The 20,553-nt window shown below is 38.7% G+C and overlaps 1 protein-coding gene across 6 annotated transcripts in view; it reads right to left on the bottom strand.

Moving 5' to 3' along the window:
* Positions 1–20,553, bottom strand: part of GOLM1 (golgi membrane protein 1) — a 33,978-nt gene that overhangs the window by 2,326 nt on the left and 11,099 nt on the right. For 5 of the 6 annotated variants that reach the window (XM_038124053.1, XM_038124050.1, XM_038124051.1 and 2 more), the window contains 5 exons: positions 13,503–13,557; positions 12,448–12,550; positions 6,223–6,349; positions 2,269–2,398; positions 748–1,035 (listed from right to left, as the gene is read on the bottom strand). In XM_038124053.1, coding sequence (XP_037979981.1) covers positions 748–1,035; positions 2,269–2,398; positions 6,223–6,349; positions 12,448–12,550; positions 13,503–13,557 — 703 coding nt within the window. The remainder of the gene's footprint in view (positions 1–747; positions 1,036–2,268; positions 2,399–6,222; positions 6,350–12,447; positions 12,551–13,502; positions 13,558–20,553) is intronic. The other variant, XM_038124055.1, reaches the window with a different exon arrangement.

Below are 20,553 nucleotides of genomic sequence, written 5' to 3'. Positions count from 1 at the left end.
ACTAGAAAAGCATAAAGAACATTTTTTGTGGGCATCAATTCCTGCTCGGACTGCCATAAGGCTGCCTTTTGATAACTTTGGGCTACTGAGACCAAATCCCTCAAGACAGAGGAATGTCTAGACATTGGTCAGGTTTAGCTACAACATCAGTACTCTGCTGCCTGGTGCTGTTGAGATGTGTAGTTCAGGGTCACTTGATAGATGCCAGAAACTGGCACCTTTACAATATCTGATCCATGTTTTTGAAGTCTCAGAACAGTCAACTTCAGATACCTGAAGTCTGAGTTATCAGTTTTGCTCATGGTAGCTTATTTTGAAATAGGAATAGCTAGTATTCACACACTGACACATTGTAAAAAGACTAACTGCGAAACTTTCATGCATAAGTGCTCTATTAATCAGTGCTTTGGATGATTAACATCTTATTCTTTTCAGATGCATCACATTCTTTTCTATCCCCAATACCAAAAACGTTTTGGGGTGAATTTCCCTAAACACTTTGTAGAGCCACTGGAGAGACAGTAGGTCTGTTCGTTTTGCACAATCAGAAGCCTCCATCTTAAACCAACTCATGGATTGTAGGTGACTGCTCAGGACTGATACCTTCCACACCACACTGACCTTTATGAAACTAAGTCTGGCCAGCTTCCACCAGAAATCATGTAGAAATCATGCCCTACTCCACACTTTCATTTCTTTATTTTTCATTTTGTTACTGTTTTTAACAATACATGACATGCTACAAACCAGCCTTTCCAGGGAGCAAATCATCCTGCTTATCATCGTCATTTAGAAACTGTTCCCTCTCAATTTCCTCACTGGCAGCCTGCTCTGCTGCTGGCTCTGACATATCTTGCCCAGCTACATGTTTCTCATCCTCAGGTAGATCTGGCTCCTTCTCTGACACAGGCAGCATCTCCTTGTGACCTGCAGCAGCCTTGAGTGACTCTTGAGGTTTTTGCAACTGACTGGAAAGCTGCTCCTCTTCTGCCTTAGGCTCCTGTTTTCTCATGTCAGTTAGGCTGTCTGTTCTTTCTGAAAACAACAAAAATTATTCTGAGTTTTAAAAAAATGCTTTCCAGCGTGGCACAAGTTATAAACCTTTAATAAAAGAAATGCTTTATAGTTCTCATTAAATTTTTGGTTTTCCTCTGAAAGAGTATCTTCCAATCACACCAGTACCAGAGATAAGAGGAAGACAATTTGTGTTTTTCCTACTGGGAACAGCTAAATAAGGGAATTTTATTTACTGCCAACAGATTCATGCTTCTATATCCTTTAAATTTTGCTATGTGTGGTTAATAAATTGGAAGTGAAACAGAGCAGTTTAAATAGAAATTGTTGTGTCCTATAAAAGCATTAGGTTTCTGTGTGTTACGTCTTACACCAACAATAAAATTGATTTGGTATTCAAAAGCAGCTCAGGACAATGCATCACATAGGCAGATTTGCAAGTATCCAAGCCTGTTCTTGTTTAAGTGCAGGAGTGCTGTAATTTTTAGTTGGCATTAACATACAGATTTTCTCATGTATCTGCATTTTTAATTTTAAAAACCCATGACACTTCTCAATTAAACTATATGTAGACACTGTCTTCAGCTGCTAGCTCTCTAAAATGAGAGTTGCATGCTCACAAGATTGTAATTTAAGATAGCATATAAGAGTAATTAAATTTAAGAACTGAATTTCTACCATACACACTACTATGCAAAACAGACACACAAGGACACATCCATTCAAATTAATAGTTTCTGAAGTTTAGTGCTAAAAGGAACCTTTAGGCTCACTAACCTAAACCCATGTGTATCATTTCTCTCACTTGCATTTTGCTCAATGACAATACATGGGAAGTACGGATGCATGTTTGTTGTAAGCCTAACTTTAAGCTCTTCCACAGGGAGGAGGAGTACCTGGCTGAATATGTCAACCTTACTAAGAAAGCAAATTTTAAGTATGTTTGAAAATTATTCCTTCCAAAAGCTGGGTATTTTCTCCATATTAAATGAGGAAGATAACTCCAGAATTGTAAATATTTCTATTTTCTGTTGTGTGCAACACATCTACTACAACAAAACTAACCAACAATTAGTTGTTGTTTTGAACCAACAAATCCAAGCAAGTTTTCCTTCAGCTGGGAACCTGACTGATGTCCAGACTGTTGGTGTCAGTTTTTCATCCTTATCTGATGTACAAAAACATTCCTAAATGTTCCGTTGAAAAACAACTGTTCTTAACCAGTTGTTAGTGAGACAAGGATTTCCATCTCACCTTTAGCCTGCATCAGGTCTGTCTTTCTTACTGTAGGTACTGCTTTAGGAACATCTGCATTGGTTTTCTGCACTTCCAAGTCAGCCTGCTTGTACCCTGTTTGCTTCAAGGCTGGCAGTTGAGTATCAGCCTGTAAATAGAATGCAGCAGATAAGCACTGGTCTATATAACTGCACATGGATTTAGAAAGGGAAGTAGAATTTAGGTAAGAATTTGGCATGGGAAAAAAATCCCAACACACTTGGAAATATATGGACTGAAATTTTTATTGGTAATAGATGTACTGTACAATTCTGAATATGCAGTAATGTTTCTATGTAACAGCATAGCACATCAGGAGAATTTTAACATACCTTATTTAACTGCAGCTAATGATGAGATTACTGTCCTTGGTTATTCTCAGAGTGTTACAGAACAGTAACACCACACATTTATCCACTGCTGTTCTGCTACTGTGTCAGGGTCAGCAGAGCAAACAAACAGATGCCATTTACTATTAATAGTCTACAGGGCAAGAAAACTGAATTTGGTCATCATTAGACTTCAGCAGAGTAAGGCTTGTATAGAACTGGTTTCTAACTATATTAAACACAGGATTAAGAGAAGTGTAAATTAACCAACTAGAAAATAATACCTGTTTAACATGATGGAGCTTGCTTAAGAATGTACTAAATTCTGGTGCTAGACCCACCTTAGATCCATCTGGTGCTAGACCCACCCATAAGCATCTGACCTAAGATGTACACCTAAGATGGCCTAAGATGTACACCGTCTTGAAGATCTTCCAATTGGGCAATTAAAATTTTATGTATGACTTTTACTTACATCGGCATTGGCTCCCTCACATGGCCATGGTCTCCCTGTGTGTCAGAGTTGGCATGTTTGCCTACCTGAGTCCCCCACCCACCTCCTCCCCATCTCTAGATCTAGAGGCTGGCAGCCCTGCACTTGGTGCCGTCCCTGTCAGTGAATCACCTCATCTATATAGCATGGGGAACAGGGAGCTCAGGAATGCCATGTCACCACCTCTCCATAAAATACTCCCAGACTACATGAATTAAATATTTGGGGGTGTAGGTTAGTACTATACTTCTTGAGAGACACAGGAGGACTCAACTTATGATTCACCATTAATTCCAGGTGAAAATGAAAGATGGTCACTGAACTAAGGGATGTACCCAGGGGCTTTCACACAGGTGAAATTAAGAACACCCATACTCTAGGAGCAGAATCTGGAGCTGCCTGTAGAGAATGGTGATTCTCTAGCTATATCATGTTTCTGGAGTTGAATGGAGGTAGAAGAGGTTTGAAAAGATGGGATGGCAATGCTTCCCCTAATGCAGCCATATGGTTCATATGGTAACCCTTGTAGCACTCAGGCTCTTCTCTTCATGGTCATTGCTCAAGCAGTCAAGACCCTGCTTGCCCTAATACATGGAGTTAGTCTTTCCCCACTGTCATCTTAGAAACACCAAATGAGGGTGTAAAGCCAGGGCCAGTGGGAAAGAGCAGAGCTGAGCTGTTTGTGGATGAATTTATGAGAATGAGCAAAGAGAAAGACTTGAGAGGAAAAAGATGGAAAAAGAAAACAAAAATATAAGCTCAGATATGGGATTACCTGCCTGGCAGCTCTGCATTAGGGACTTCAATGGGACAAAGAAGCTACAGTTGATGGCTCCAAGTAAATGTCTGCTTCCATGGTCATTGGAAACCAGAATGCTCTCCCAGTCATCATCAACTCACTGCATTACCATCACTGCTCTCCAGAACCACCCCAAAGGAGGTAGTTGTATTGAGGTGGGGGCCAGCTTCTTCCAGGTAAGAAGAGACAGGACAATGGGAAATGGCCCAAGTTGCACCAGAAGAGGTTTAGATTAGATATTAGAAAAATTTTCTTCGCTAAAAGTGTGGTCAGGCATTGGAACAGATTGTCCAAGCAGAGGAATCACCATTCCCGGAAGTTTTCCAAAGGTGTGCCACAAAAATTTGGCACTTGGAGACATAGCTAAGTGGTGAACACAGCGTTGCTGGGTTAATGGTTGGACTTAGAAGAGGATTTACGGATCTTAAGGTCTGTTCTGACGTTAATGATGTTATGATTCTATAACTGGCAGAGAACTATGTCAATTCAATTCAGGCAAACATTGAACATTTAATATGAAATACACATGGAGCCCATTTTGCTCTATACCTTATACCAGTTTGGTGAAAAAAAACCCAGAGTGTTACAAACCCATTTGTTCTATGGGGTTTTTTTGGTTGCATTTTTGTTTTTGTTCCATAAAAAAACAAACAAACAAAAACTGCCAAATATGCAGAGAAAGAACAAGCATATGCACATTCAGAGATACAAACCTCTTTGCATCTGGTACCATAAAAATGTATGGGCAATCTTATGGTATAGGAAGTCTCACAGTTGACAGAATTGTTTTCTGTTACCAATTGTCATTGGTACTGTCAAGACTGTAGCTTCCCATTTATCTAAGAAGGGAAGTAAAACACTATATTGTCAAATGTTCAATCAGTCATTTGGAAAAATGACCGCAGAAAGAAGTAGCTAAGTCACCAAGAAGCCAGAGCTGCAGCACGACTACTTGACTGTTATGAAAAGCATTTAATTTCCATCAAAGCCAGGCAGAACAAGATCTTTTTGTGTCAACACCATGAAGCCCAGTATCAGCAATTAATCTAGCATTAACTCTTACCAATGCTTGATAAGCAAATGTTACTGCAGAATATTTGGTTATTGCAGTAAAGATATTCAGAACAACTCCATCTTCCTTCAATCAGTAAAACAAAAAATGCTGTATTTAAACATGGTTCTGTTCTATAAATAATTCATCTCCTTAAGATCGCTCTCTATAGTAGAAGTCATCAGAAACTGAACATAAGACCGTTTTTCACTTTTTGTTGGGCATGAATTCTTCTGCAAAAACACTGAGCCTGGAGTTAACAGCAAGAAGTTACCTCCTAATTACACATACAAAAGCCCTTTACTTACATTACATTTCTAGCTAAGTAATTCTTTATGTCAGATTCAAAGGGTATATGCTGATTTTTTAAAAAATTCAAGTAGTTGGATAAAAAGACAGTAATTGAACATGTTGCATTTTCTTCAGCCAAAAAGTATACATCATTCTTCAAATTACAGAGCTCTAAGTAAAGCTGTTTAGTCATTAACCAACCAACACTCCATTTTCTTTCTGTTTTAAGACAGACTTTTCTATTACATAAGCACATACATTTTAAAAAGAGAAATTACTCGAGCTTAAAACACTGGACAAAAGCATGCATAGATTTGTCAGGGTCATCTTGCACTAACTATAACTAAGTATGGTTTTAGAAAAGCAAAAGGTTGAAATTCTTGGGCAAGCAAACAACTGAGAAAGTTACATCTTGGCCAAAGAAACACTGCCACAGATATTAGGGAACACAAATAGAGAGAAATTATTTAGGCAGTAGCTATATTATCCATTAGCTCATTTGAGACCATCCCATTTATATATGAAAAGGATAACAGATAACCTGCCCTGCCTCACAGATAATCGGCTTTGAGTAAAAATTGCCTCCAACTATGCACTTTTGTGCAGGAGACTGAAATTGTCCTGCAGAGGTGCTTCAGTAAAACTCCTCAAGTTCCTTCTTAAATAATTTATCTTCCAAACTGGAAAGTTCAGTTGTGTAAATATTCCTTAATGGAATCCACACCACTTCTGGCATCACCTCTCACATTCTGCCCATCTTAGACACACAGTGATTTGAATCTCCTACAGGACATCTCCTTGTTCTGTCCTTGAAATCACCCCACTTCCCACAGATCAGAAACATTCAACAAATGTTGAAGTAGTGAAAAATTTAATGAGATGGGATAATGCTAATAGGAGATAGCAGAAAGGTGAAGAGACACTTAAGAATTAAAAAAAAATTATTTTCAAGAAATTATCCAAATCATACCTGGCTATCTTCTGTGAAGTCTTTGTTTTCTTTGATTTGTGGTACATTGCTACTCTTTTTTCTCAGCTCATCTATCCTTTCTTCACACTGTTCTTTTAATTCTTTCATCTGGTTGATGCACTGTGAGCTGAAAAAAAACATGAACAAGACAATTAAGTCTCATCTAGATTTTTCTATGGTGTAATTTCGTAAAATTACCTATTTTTTTCTCTTCATATATCTAATTTTTTCTTTATGTTTTATTATTTCCTTAATTCTACTACCTAGTTTTACATTTGAGAAGTCACTAGGAAAACATGAGGCATTGACCTAAGTGCTAAGGACAAATTCATAGTGCAGGCAAGTTCTACTGGAAGAAATTAATTTAAACTATTTAAACTACTTTTGTCTGACCAGCTTGCCAACAAGCTACATGATTTTTTCCATTGTGTCTTTGCTAACCAGTCAAGTCCAGGTAAATTAAAATCAATTTTGATCATTGAAGCATTTCTAGTATGATTACAGAAATTCATATTTTGATTTTAGCCAGAAAGACAAAACAGAAAAAGTATCAGTTGAAATAGAAAATAGATGTAATATACTGTTACCAAACTGAACACACTTCCTCAACATTTCAGCAAAGTGCAGTGCTGCAAGATGTAACAAAATATATGTTACAGAAATGGAGTCCACTAGTAGCTACTGTAAGTTCCAGAAGGAATATATTCTAAAGATGCAAGCACTGTATATCTTTTCCAAACTTTTAATAGTTACACAGCACCATTAGGATCTTAACCTTTGTGACAGCAGTCTTCCATCTGCATCCATGCAGCCTGCCTTTCCCTAACTCCTAGGTAAGGTCTGCACTTTGCAGCAGAGTTTGTCCTAAATCTGGCAGGGCAGTGTTCTCCCCTTCTGTGGGAGATGTGCTGGGGATCCTGTGCAAAGCCCAGGAGTTTTGTCAATCTGTTTCTCAAGGAAAATGGCGGCAGTCAGGGCAAGATCATTCTTTCTCTCCCACTCGCTTCATTAGCCGTTTTATAGCTTTCCGTTTATATCAGAGGAAGAACAAGACCTAGTGAGTAACAAACGAAGACAAGCATTACCCCATAATACATACACAGAAGTCTTCAAAACTAGTCATCATATGACCCCAGGTATGCTCTGACCTCACTATGAACAGGAACAGCAGTTTGTTTGAGTGGATCCCAATACCAAATGTATCACACTAGGGGAAAATATGGTGAAAAATCACCATCAATGTCAGTATCCACTGCCATGGAGAGCTTGCCCAAGGAAGAGCAGGCTCTCAGCTGAGGACCACATTTTCTATTCCATGCTGGTCTAGCAACAAAGAAGTCTGATGGGATTTTTAAACCTTTTCTCTTTTCTCTCTCTCCTCTATTTTTACACTCAAAGGTAACTTCCAGTTTTTACATATACAATCAGCTACAGACCTTGCAAACACATCTTTCTGCGTTCTAAATTTTTTCCAGCAACCTTTGTACAACAGTCAACATACTGCAAGTTTCTCATCCCCATCACTAAGACTAAGAAGGAGGTTGAATTGTCCTTATTCTAGCTCTGACCAGTGTTACGTCAATACCCTTTGTGGAACAGCAGCTGTTTCAGACAGGCATGTTGCAGTTTCTCAAGCTGAAAATAAAGTCCTATGTAATCCAAAGGAGTTTCCAGGTTACATGCACTCTACCACAGCAAGTGACTCATTTTTACTGCACTTTCACCATTCTCCAGCCCTGCCTTTCAAAAGCAAAAAATCCCTTCTGTAGTTCACATCTAGAAAGGAAGAACAGTAGCAGACAGATATGCTAACTGACTTACTACCTTTATTATGTTTTCTTACAGACCAGACATTATTCTTAAGTCTGATTTGACACTGCTAATACATGGAAGAGTCACCAAAATAAGCCATGCTTTCGTTGTATGAGCTTCTTTGAGCTAGGTCTCATAAGCTTATGGAGGTCTACAACACACTCAAGATAGCTCAGCTACTTTTGGAGGCATAAAAATTAGCAGGATGGCTTCTGTTGCAGTGTTGGAAACAAAAAGGTTTAATAAAAGGCAAAATAACAAACAGAGAAAAACCGATCTAGGTGTAAGAGGTCCTTGTTCTTGGTAGAAACACATTACAAAAGTGATTAGTTTTTTTGTTCACTTCTTTTTTTAGTAAATTGCTCAGGCGGCACTTTTTGGCTTCTGTCCAATTAGCTATCCTTAAGTTTGAGGTGAAGTCTCCTAGGCCTGTAAGGTGGCTTTTTCACCTAATCGAGGAGAGAAACTTCTGGGCTTCTTTCCTTTTTAAGGGCACAAAGGATAGTTTTGTCACTCCCTCAACAGGGGGCACACTCCTACATGCTTTAAACTGGTCAACATCAAAGACAGTAAAACAGCATAGGCTTGAGTCATACTTACATTCACTATTTTCTAAGAAATAAAAGGACATATTAATTGTGTAACGGTTTGCAAGTTTGAAAAAGATGCAGTAGAGACAACCTGAAGTTAGAGACAGAGCATTTGAGAAAGCTTGCTTTCTCAAAAAAACTTTGATCCCATAATGCACATGAAAATAAAGTTCATTTAACATCTGTGAAGAACCCTCACCATTTTAAGCTTATTATCTGTAACAGAATCCTTTTTTTAAAGGAGATTTGAATACTCCATTCACGCTTACAACTTCTAGAGTACAGGGACAGCCTTAGTTTCTCCACCTCATCCTATCACCATGACATTTCAAATGTGCAAAACTAAAGTTCTTAAATTCAGTCTCTGTGGCATGTTTTCTCCTTCACTGCATAGTTAATTCTATGACACAGAGCTCACCTGGGTACACACAAAGGAGCCCAAATAATACCCTCCCCAGCTGCTCCCAGGCCCATCAAGGGAGCCACCAGCTCATCCAAGGATCACGTCCAAGAGCCTAAAGGAGCACAGAGGCACAAAGGTGGAGAAGAGCCCAGACTCATAAGGAGGGACAGCCCATGTAGACCAACCCCACAGCACGTTTTGCACTACTCAACACAGGAAAGTGTTGTGTGCGCTCATGCTTTATGTGCTCTGTGTTCTGCATACCTGGCCATGTACAGATGTAGTCTGCATGCACAGGAACAGATGTGCAGCCTCTGCCCCCCCAGGCTGCTGGATTTGCCTATGCCCAGCATGAGGAATAGAGTACCTTTGTTCTCCAGGAGCATCTACCATTTCCTCCTTTCAACCCTACCAAAAGAGATTACTCCTGCACTCACACCTTTGCACTTGTCAGATCTGCAAATATCACACTAATTATCAGACTTTTTACACACAGTGAGATTTCCAAAGATGCAGTTATGTAACAAATAGAGTTTTTAGGAACAAAAATGCATTTGAATATTGGAATGTATTCAATAACAATTTCAAAAGATGAGTCTGGAGGCTTCTGTTTCACTCTGGCCACTTCAGGAGAGAAGGGTCGGTGTGCCAGTGAGCCTTTGCTGAAGAAGCTCTAACCATGACCAGACAGCACTGGGCACAGTGTACACCAAAGGTACATGGTGAAGTTGACTGCTGAGGAATGCGTGCTCCCTTTGCACACAACATCAGCAAGGTCAGACAGCTCCTGCTGACTTCTGCATGGAAAACACTTAGGCTGTTCCAAAAAATGCTAAGATGAAACTTCAAGACTCAGGTACAAGAAAAAACAATGATTTTTTTTTTTCTTCTAAGTTCACAGATTTTGTTCTTATGCATTCTATATCCACAACTGCTTTTACCACTGTCTTCTATAGAATAGTAACTGAATGTTTAAAAAGAGTGATTTCTAATGTGCCATTTGATAAAGACATTTGACTTCTGTCATCTTTTTATAATATTTTCATTATTTTTATACAAATAATATCGTCTCTCTATTTTTGCACTGGGCATAGTGTACTTGCTGCCTAAGGTGCAAAACCTTCATCCATGCAAATCCAGGTAAAACGAAGTAGCACATAATCAGGTCTAATGCCCCTTCCTGGCAAGGCAGATGAACAGAGAGGCAACACAGCAGTTTATTCCTATTTGGGAAGGGAGGAAGGGAGACAGATTAAAAATAACATCTGGAGTCTTTCCAATCATTCTTATTTTTCTAAGCCCACAATCATATTGGGAAAAGGCTCTTGGTAACCATTTAAAGTGACAGTATTAAGTCAGCATATAGCAAAGAGAAACATATGTAGCCAAGCACCACCAAATATCCATTTCTGCAATTACCCAAACACAATGTTGGGTTAGTTGTATAAAGTTAGTTGTGTAAATTAGTTTAGCAGAGAAATGCTAACATTCCAACATCCTCCCTAAAGGTACACAAGAAGCAATGTTTTAAAAATACATGTTCCTCCTAGAACTGTGTGAATACTGCACAATACTGACACCATAAATTATTTTATGAAAATTTGAGTCCAGAGTTTGTTTTCCTCACTTGTACTCTTAGGAAAAAAGTCTAGAAATAGAAAATGAACATTTAAGCATTTTGCAGCAAAGCTAGTGAAGACAGCATTGCTCCTTGGATGAGATAACCACCTTTACAGACTCCGATGGAGGCTCTGCAGTGAATGGTGCACCTGCCTCAAGTCCAACCGGAAGCAGATCACCTAGCAGAGTCCTGTTCAATCACCACATGGCTGATTTATCACACCTGTCTCTACACTTACCCTCATAAAAGCAACCCATCTTTACCACTGTATCATGCTTAACTCTTGAGCCAGCCCACATCTTGGAGCTATGCTGTCTGAATACAACCTTCCTCTGCTAAACAAAGAGGGATCCTTTATGGTACACTACCACAAGCAGGGGTGCTCTGTCAGTAATTTCCTCAACACAGCCATGCTTGTAAATACTTCACCAGACATGGGTGATGAATATCCAAGTTTTCCTAAGCCAGACTAACTACATTTGCCATGTATCACTTCCCTGCACGTGTATATCAACCCAGTGCTTAACAGGTGTACCTCTCATGTGGAGCATGACTGTCCAGCTGATAGATATATTTGTGCTATACACAGATTTATTAGTTCTGGCTGATCTCAGAAGACGACACTGGAAAACAGCTTCAGTGACTAGTGCAGAACTATCAACAGTGGTCCATGGGTCTCAGGTCTGTCATTTAACTGAACAGCCAACAGACAGTGCTTAAACAACCATGGTACACAACAAACACAGGGGGGAAGAGGCCCCTTAACACACACATAAGCAACACAGCTTTTTGAAAGGCAGGTACAAACTGAAGTTTCCAACTTCCTTCTACTTTTCTGTTAGAAGTCTTAAATTCTCCACTAATAGAATCCATCTGGGTAATCTTTATTACATGAGTAATAATCCAAAAAAAGGTGACAACCAACTGGTAATCAGTAAGTATCACAGAAGCACTAGCATTAATTTTTAATTCTAAGATGGAAGGAAAAATAAAAATAAGAAAATATTTACTTCAAGTGTAGCCTGCAGAATTCAAGTTCTTTGAGTGCTGTGTTCCACTCTCAGTTGTAATTCCTACAAAACCTGGCTGCTGAAAAAATACCTATCACTACAACAATTACATTCCTGATGGAACATCATTATGAGAACATGCGAACAGCAAATTCTATTGCTTTTTATGTATCTATGTGCAAGGGGGAAGATACTACAGATTGTGAAGGCAGGTAGAAGAAACAAGAATATTACTGAGCAGAAAGAACTGAGGAGAAATTCCTAGAAACACTGGAAATGTGTGTTTAGTGTAAGCATACTGATAAGTACTTTCATTCAGTTATCCATGCTTTAAAATTCAGTGGGAAATCTCAAGAAAAAGCCATGAGTAGGTATATCATGTAAAGCAGGACACATGAGTCTGATGGTACCACAAATTCCCAAGACCTCCTTCAGCTCAATAAGGTACAGCTTCTCATCAGGTATTCCCCTATATTAATTCAAACTTCTTCACAGTTTTAACTCTTCATGTTTCAATTTTCCCACAAAATTCTGAAGTGATAATATTGCTACCTTTATCCTCTTGCAATAGAAGGAACATCAAGAAGTGTCCGGACACAGATGAAAAACACTGGAAAGTTAATGCTCTTCTCCAAGATCAACTGTGAGCAATTTTAGATGAGTCAGATGTTACCTTCTCTTTAAAAATGTGTATTTACCAACACAGCTATAGCTAACACAAGAGTACTCCAGGTTATAACCAAGTCACCTATGACTTGGGAAGTCATCTTTCCTAATGAACATACTTACAGGTCATATGAGAACTTCCTCTGAAGGTTAGTCTGGTTCTTCTGAAACCAGTAAACATCCAGCTGTAGCTTTCCATATTCCATCTGTAACTCTTTCAAGTGTTCTGGTCAAAGCAGGATTAAAATACACATAAAATACACATATACATACAAATTCTAAACAAATCTGTAGTAACAATGCTAAATTAATTAATCTGTCATGCAAACTGCATTTCATACACAAATGCATAGATAATTGTTGAATTTATTCAACAAGGGTGCATGGGATCTCGTAAGAATAATCTTTCAGCTTAATATATTGGCAAAACAGTATAATACATATTTTTACCTACTTTTCCTCTTACGGAATACACAGAACTGACTTTGCAAACCCTGCTAAGTTGCAGTGTGGAAAATCTTTATGTCTGTGAAATCATAATCACAACACAATATGAAACAGCATTCACATTTATGAGTCATATACAGACAAGCTTGCAATGCTTCCCTGAATAATATGCAATTTATACTCATTTTCCTTAGCAACAGAGGCATCTATGATTTAGAGTTTTCTTCCTCGGTGAGACGGCATCAGAAGACAACACCACAACTTACTTACTTCTTTATAGGATTCATTCCCAAGTACCTCCAGAATACATTGCTAACAACAATTTTGAAGCACTACGATGAATAGAAATTAATTAGACTGATTTTTTAATTTAATATAGGATTTATGAATTCATCTGGTGCCAAAATGCACGACCGTACACCTCAGTGAAGAATGCAAGAATATGTTGCCAGGTAAAATGAAGAAAAAATGTATTAACTTAGTTCTATTCATATTATATCATAAGAGTGAGGAGTACTACATCAAGCACTACATGGAGAAATCCTCCTACTATTGAGGCAGATAAGACTGGAGCTATGAAGATGAAGTATCTAAGTCATAGCACCTCCTGTACTACCCCCATGACTTGAAGAAAGGCAGCATTCTCAAAAGACCACAGAAAAATGCAAGTCTTAAAAACAGGGGGCCTAAAAATCAATACAAGAGAGAGTCACAGTGGTACCACAACATACCTCGTAGACTCTGAATCAATCGATCATTTACTGTGATGTTACTCATCAGCATTGCCTGAAAGAAGCAGAAAAAAACCCCAGTGTTTTAATTGCAAAGGACCTGTATTACCATTACAAACAACACCTAACAAAGCACTTGTAACAAGACCTACTTTTTGCATGTTACCGTTGTGACAGTGTCACAGTTGAACAAAACCTTTTAGCGGCTTTAGAGATCTCCTACTACAAACAACAATCATTCATTTTAACCCAGATTTTTCAGGGGAAGATATCACTGCACAATTGAAAAGAAGAATTTAAAGGAATTTATAGATACTAAAACTGCTTGTCACTTTATTCTAATTTCATCTCATGACTGGAGTCACAGTCAGACTTACTGTATTTATCTCTTGAAGGAAGAATAAAACATCACAGGTCACTATCAATCACCCTCTCACTCAGGAATACCTACACCTGCATTCAGGCACGCAAAGATGAGTTCTGAAAGCATTAATCATTCAGCATAAAGCATCTCCTGAAAGCAGTGTGAAACCCTTGCATTGTATCCCTTTTCTACCTATCTTCTCGACTCTTTCATGTTGGAGCGGCCTTCTTCCACTTCTTCACTTTATTCTCCCTCTCATTCTGAAGAGGTAGTCAACATAGGAAGATGTTTTGTCTATTCTTTTATCAATCTCTATCTACCATTTCATATACACACATTCCCCAAAACACATGAAAACTGAATCAAGTCACAGCTAAGTGAAATTATTCCTGTGAGCCAAATGTTAGGATAACTCAGATTCATATTCAACATTTAACAAGTCTGATACAGAAGAGTTCTTAAGAATACAAAAAAGAGATCCACTGACTCTTCAGAAACAATCCAGTCCAGTCTTAGGAAGGTACTTCTCAGGCTTCATTGTCAGTTTCCCTATTACCTTTATCCTGGGAAACTCCAGGGTTCTTCAATGGTCCCAGAAAATCAACTCCCCTGCTTCCCAAAATTTCTGCTCTAGTATTGATGTGGGTGTATGTCAACATCCAAAAAGAAGAAACAGCATCCACTCTGTCTGCCCAAGTCACCCTGAAACACTGACAGCACTGTTGGTGCCTTTCTTCCCAAGGCTACAGTAATAAGGGCCAGCTGACTACGTGAGTGCAGCGTTCAATAAATCTGAGTGGAATAGCACCCAGCACAGTAGTAGATTTGTCTTTGAATGACCCATTAAAGAGTCACACTTCACAGAGGTGGTCATTCAGCTGTTGCTAAATATTTCTACATCATTCTATATGTACAGCTGTTTTGTGAACACCACCGTGAAACCTCAAAAAAAAAATTTCATGCTCAAGCAAAAAGAAACTCAAAAACCAGTAATGACTTATATGTAGGATCATTTAACATCTATCCCTCTCCTTTCTCATAGGATAGGTAAATAAGATATTAATTTGTTTTCACTGGTTTATTGGGAAAAGGAAATTAATGTTTCACTAGAAATCCCAAGTTTTGCTATTGTGTGGACAATGTAGTCAGGTTGTTCCAGGATTATTACCTTCAGGATAATACAGCATTGGCCATTACCAGAAACTGTCAGTGGACTAGAAAAATCAGTATGATAGAGCAATTTACAATTTTATGTTCTTACAGGCTTTTGTGGGTCTTTGTTGGTTTCGGTACTATTTACTGGGGGGAAAAGGGGGGAAGAGTGGGAGCAAATCGGGGGTGGGGGTCCTTAAAATCAACCTCCTAAGTGCCAGGATCACTTATGTGACAATAAAACATACAAATGTTACATGTTTTGAACATTAGGACAATAATAACTGTGATTAGCTGAAGTAAGAAAAATTACTTTCCACATTAAAAAAAGTCTCTTTGAATCACAACAGGGAAAAAAATAAGTCTGCCTTGGTCTTTATGGATTGCATATAAAACTGTCTTTTGGCAATGCCACACCTATCTCCTTGAATGTGTGGGCAACAGTCCAGGCAAAAACCTGTTAAATCCTAGTTAGCTGTTTAACTTGAGCAGGAAATACTGTTTAATAATTTACAGCACGGTACTGCAACTGCCACCTTCCAATCAGACTAAGTCAATAACATCAGGCCTTCCATTCTTCCTCCTATCATTCAAGTGTTAACTAATTTTCACCTTGTGGCTGTAAATTAAGCAAACATTACTTACTTTTGGGATTTTATGCTGCTCAAAAATGAAAACTGCTGGGAAGTACTCAGAAGACACATGCTAATACTCACTTCTAGAAAGAAACTCACATTTTAAACTTAATTTAGCCCACAAAACAATGGCTATAATCCCCAGGAGCAAAAAGTCCAGCTTTTGGAAAATCCCCCTATCACCACATCAAAATCCGATATTCTGTGATACAGTAAATCTGTAATATAGAACCAGCATATTCTATTTGTAAACATGTTTGCACAGAAGTCCTTATGAGTACCAAAGAGGAAAAAACCAAATCTTCTCATTGGGAGACAATGCTGCGGACAGCAGCACTTCAAACATCAAAACTCAAAAGTCACACTTCCACCAGTAGTGTGGGAAACAAATTGCTTCAGCTGTACAGCAAATTTTGTAATGATAGCAGCTGAAGACTTGTTTATTATTCACCACAGAACATGTCTACATAAGTATTACTCCACTTAAGAGATACAAAGCTAAAGTTACTGTTGAAAAATAATAAAGCATATTGCAGAAATATGCATGAGGAAGCTTTGAGATAAATTATTTGAAGTATTTGTTTTGAGCACATACTTTGGACTATGTAAATGCATTTGATCTGAATAATGCCAAACAGTATTCTCCACACCCATATTCCTTGGAGGAATTACTACAGTTAACTTGTCCAGCATTTGCTACTATCAAGAACCAAGCTAACCCAGGCACACTGAACTGACATATGTCCTTTCTAACACTGACTGTATGTGGTGGATGTAAAAGCATAGTGAGTATGTATATGAGAGCATAATTGCAACAGAAAAAATAAAGCAAATAGTTAGATAAGCATAAACTCTAAAACTTAAGAAAAAAGGGGCTCTGCACACAAATACAGCACAAAGGAGACAAAGATAAGCCACAGGATCAGTAACTCAACTGGTAAGAAACAACGGTGAATAAAGCAAGATGGGAAGGTAAGATTTATACATGCAGAAACAGACATTTATAATTAATCAGGGAAAAGCAGGGCACTTATTTCATTATTAACTCAAACCGATTTCAGTCCTTCCAGCAAAGAGAAAGAGCGGTTCTGTCTTGCATGCTCCCACGACTCCCCACACTACTCTGACATTAGAATGAGAATAATGCTGGTAACACACTGATGTTTTAGTTACTGCTCAGTAGTGCCTACACTAAGGCAAGGATTTGCCTGTTTCCCATGCCCTGCCAGCCAGCAGGCGCACAAGAAACCAGGAGGAAGCTCTGACAGGTGTCCCAAACTAGTCAAAGGGACACTCCTTACCATAGAACACTGCGGCATAAAGTGGGGGAGCTGGCCAGGAGGCATTGACAGCTGCTGGGCGACAAGCTGGGCAGCACTATACAGCAGGTGCTGAGCAATTGGATTGTGTATGTCTTGTTTCAGTTGGGTTTTATTCCTCTCAGTTATCAAATTGTTATTTTCTCAACACAGAGTTTTCTTCAAAAATCTAGAGGGAGATGTGGAGAGTGAGGAAGTGTCTGCATGATATTTAGTTGCCAGCTGGTGTTAAAACATGAGAACTTACCAAAAAAAGGCTTTTTGGTTCCAGGCCAAGAGATTAACAGCTCAACTACATACTAGTGTGTGGGGGAAAAACTCATAAATAAGGTTTTTAAGGAAATATTTCTCTTTAAGGTTGATCATTGTGTTTATACTTCAGTGGAGGCACATCAATTAAGTAAGCCTTACAACAAATTTTAAGCTCAAAATGGAGGAGATACTGTTCATTGAAACCTATTTCCCAATAAAACGAATTCCATTCAGAAACTGCACTATTTCTCAATAAACATAAAAACCCCACCCAATCAACAAAAGAACCCCAAACAAAAACCACCCAACCAAACAAAGGAACAACCCATGCACCCAACAAAACCCAACCCCCCCCCCAAAAAAACTCCTCTGTTTCTACAGAGTGGTTCTGCCAAAAGTCTGAGACTCAACCTTGTATCACAGCCTGTGCTAAACGGAATCTAGGTTCTGTTTTGTCACAGAGGACCCAAGGACATGCACACCATGACATGGTCCAGTTCTGCCTTCAAAACCACCAAAATCACAAAGTTAGTTTCTTAACATTTAAGCACAAGAGGGTGGTATTTGACACACATGAATACAAAATTACTATTACAGGTACTGGGCAACAGCAAGTAGATCAGAGAAAAAAAGCCCCTTGAAACTACAAGACTTTCACTTTACTCACTTCCCCTCATTTTACATTTAACTAAAACCCAAAGAGTAGGCAATGTAAGCAAAACAAAAACATGATATGAGAATATTAATATAAAATGTCCACAGGTGTATCTAATGCACCTTCTGACTTTCTGTCCATTCATTTAGCTGTGAAGAGGTAGCAACATTCCAACCGTTAGCTTCAAACTACATATTCTCTAAATTCTTCCTCAGCTAGCCTCAGACCATCCTTTTTTTTTTTCTTCCCACCATGTGAAGATATATTTTGAACAGAGGTGGTCTTTTACACTTCTGCTGTACCAATTAAGAGGAAGCATACTGAATTTAGTAATATTGTGCTACGGCAAATATGGGACATGAGGGAGTGCTTCCCTACCTCAAAGCTTTTCCAAAACTAGAAGATGCAACACTGTTTTGGGCAGAAAAAAAAATCCACAACCAAAATATATATAGCCTTCAGTGAAAAGGAAATGGTACCTTTCCACTCTCTCCTACAGACTACTGTAATTCCCCTTCCCAGGTGGAGGGGACCAGAGAGCAGCTGTGGCCAGTGTTAAAAGATACTGAGCAACAGGACAGTGACATGCTTCACATAGAATGCACAAATCTTGGCCCCTCTCAGTAAAACAAGATTCGGATTGGAGAAGATTCATGTAAATCCAAAGAAAACTACCAACTGCAAAATCATACTCATGCACTTCAGAGATATTAAACATGACATCGTTGTCCTGTTATGCTCTTAAAAGAGACTTCTGTGGCTCTGTACATCCCAGAAGCTACAAGTCCTGAATAACAACCACACAGAATATACAGATTAGAAACAGCCTTTTTGCATTCCTGAACTGTTGTTATTGAGTGTTCATGTAAGACTTCTTGATCTCTTCATTCATACCTCTGTACGGACTTCCAGAAACCATTTCCTAAATCTACACTAATCCTTAAAAATTCAACAGTTTTTTTTAAAAAATAGACTGGTGACAGCAGTGTTTCATACAAATTCAGACCTAGGAAAATAATTACAACAGTAATTTTCCAGAACTACATTGCCCCAGTGAATGGTGAGCCCACACACTATAACAGGCTCAGACTACTGACCGTCTATGCCCTCATCCTTCAAGAAGCACAGGGACAGTTCTTACTACAAAAGAAGGCAGACTTAACTCGAAGTGATTACTGCACTTCTAGAGACAATGACTTTAACGGGGCAAAACACCTTACTGGTGTTTTGGTTTGGCATGAAAGTAAACCAGTACTGTAATTATTCTGTATTTTATCAGCAGAGTAATAAGACACAGTGAGCAGAGAAGAACAGCAATTATAATGGGTCTCAGATGTTACTTATGACTTGCTCTTGGCTAGAAGTCCAGTACTTGTGTAAGTATGCTTCATATGTGAGTTTCTTCTGCAGCCAAAAGAACCATAATTTCTTCCTCAAAAAGTGGGAGGTTTGAGAGGGACCAATCATTCCTACAGAACTGCTGAAAGCATTTTAAGTTTTCTTTAAGAACAGCAAGAACTAAGCAAAATCTTATTTATGACTCAAAGATCTCTAGTTAGTTATAGAGTTTGTAAAACGGGTTGAGAGTCTCAGGATTTGGATTTGCATTCATTCTTCCTGATTAGGTAAATACTAGCCACTAATCCTCACAGAGTAAAAGTTCAGTTCAAGGAGCAAGCTTCCCACTATCAGAAAGGGTGAATTCATTACTTACCTCCCAGAATCCCAGATTTCACTGCAATCCATGGAGCCAAAAACAAGGATATATGTTTATATCCTGTATATACCTTCGTATCTTATATACACAAGATATGAACATACAAAACACATTTATACATGGATACAGATACACACAAACAAAAAAGCACTCAGAAACTGTCTTTTCTTATATTCCATATCCCTCTGTAGAATAACCTCTGATCCTAGACAGCTTCTTCCAATAAAGGTGATTAGTGAAGAGAATTAAGCTTTCCCTCTCTTCCCTGCCACCGCATCAGAGGCATTCCTGAATTACAGTGGATGAATCCATACCAACTTGGCTGATGTCTTCTTTTGACAAATGCACAGCTTTCCAGCAAAACAGCTCTCCCTACTCTTAAACTAGAGTTGGAAAACAAACAGCATCTCTGCAGGATATGTGTCTGTGTGTCACAAGAAAAGAAAATTTTGAATTTGATGCAAAATGGTGCACAGGCACATACCTGCTCACCCTACCACTACAGGCTCCTGAGTGAGACTGATGCTCTTCTCCAGTCACAGAATGCAGAAGTCAGAAAATTAGTCCAATGCACCACTTCCACAGGGTATCACTGCCTGGGGTTTCAAAGTAAGCTTTATACACTATTCCATTACTGAACAACTGTATTTTAGGGTGATAGAGGGAAAAGCACTTAGGAGGCAGGAATTTCAACTACATTAGCCCCAAAATCCACCTTCCTATCATCTCACCTCTAACACTGAAATGCCAAATGAATTCCAAGGCAGCCATAAAGCACAGTATTTTCCAAGCAGCAGCTTCCTGTCTGAGGAACACTTGGAGACAGAACAAACACCTTGCAAGTGGGTTAGGTGTTTGTCCAAGGTCATTCAGTTGCTTATTAACCTACACAGACCCACTGTAACTGGGTATTATGGATGCCATGCACTTGCAGCTTCACAACATATTGCATGAAGA

Source organism: Motacilla alba, chromosome Z, assembly GCF_015832195.1.
Source record: "Motacilla alba alba isolate MOTALB_02 chromosome Z, Motacilla_alba_V1.0_pri, whole genome shotgun sequence".
Lineage (NCBI taxonomy): Eukaryota > Metazoa > Chordata > Aves > Passeriformes > Motacillidae > Motacilla > Motacilla alba.
This window is presented reverse-complemented; position numbering and strand designations above follow the sequence as displayed.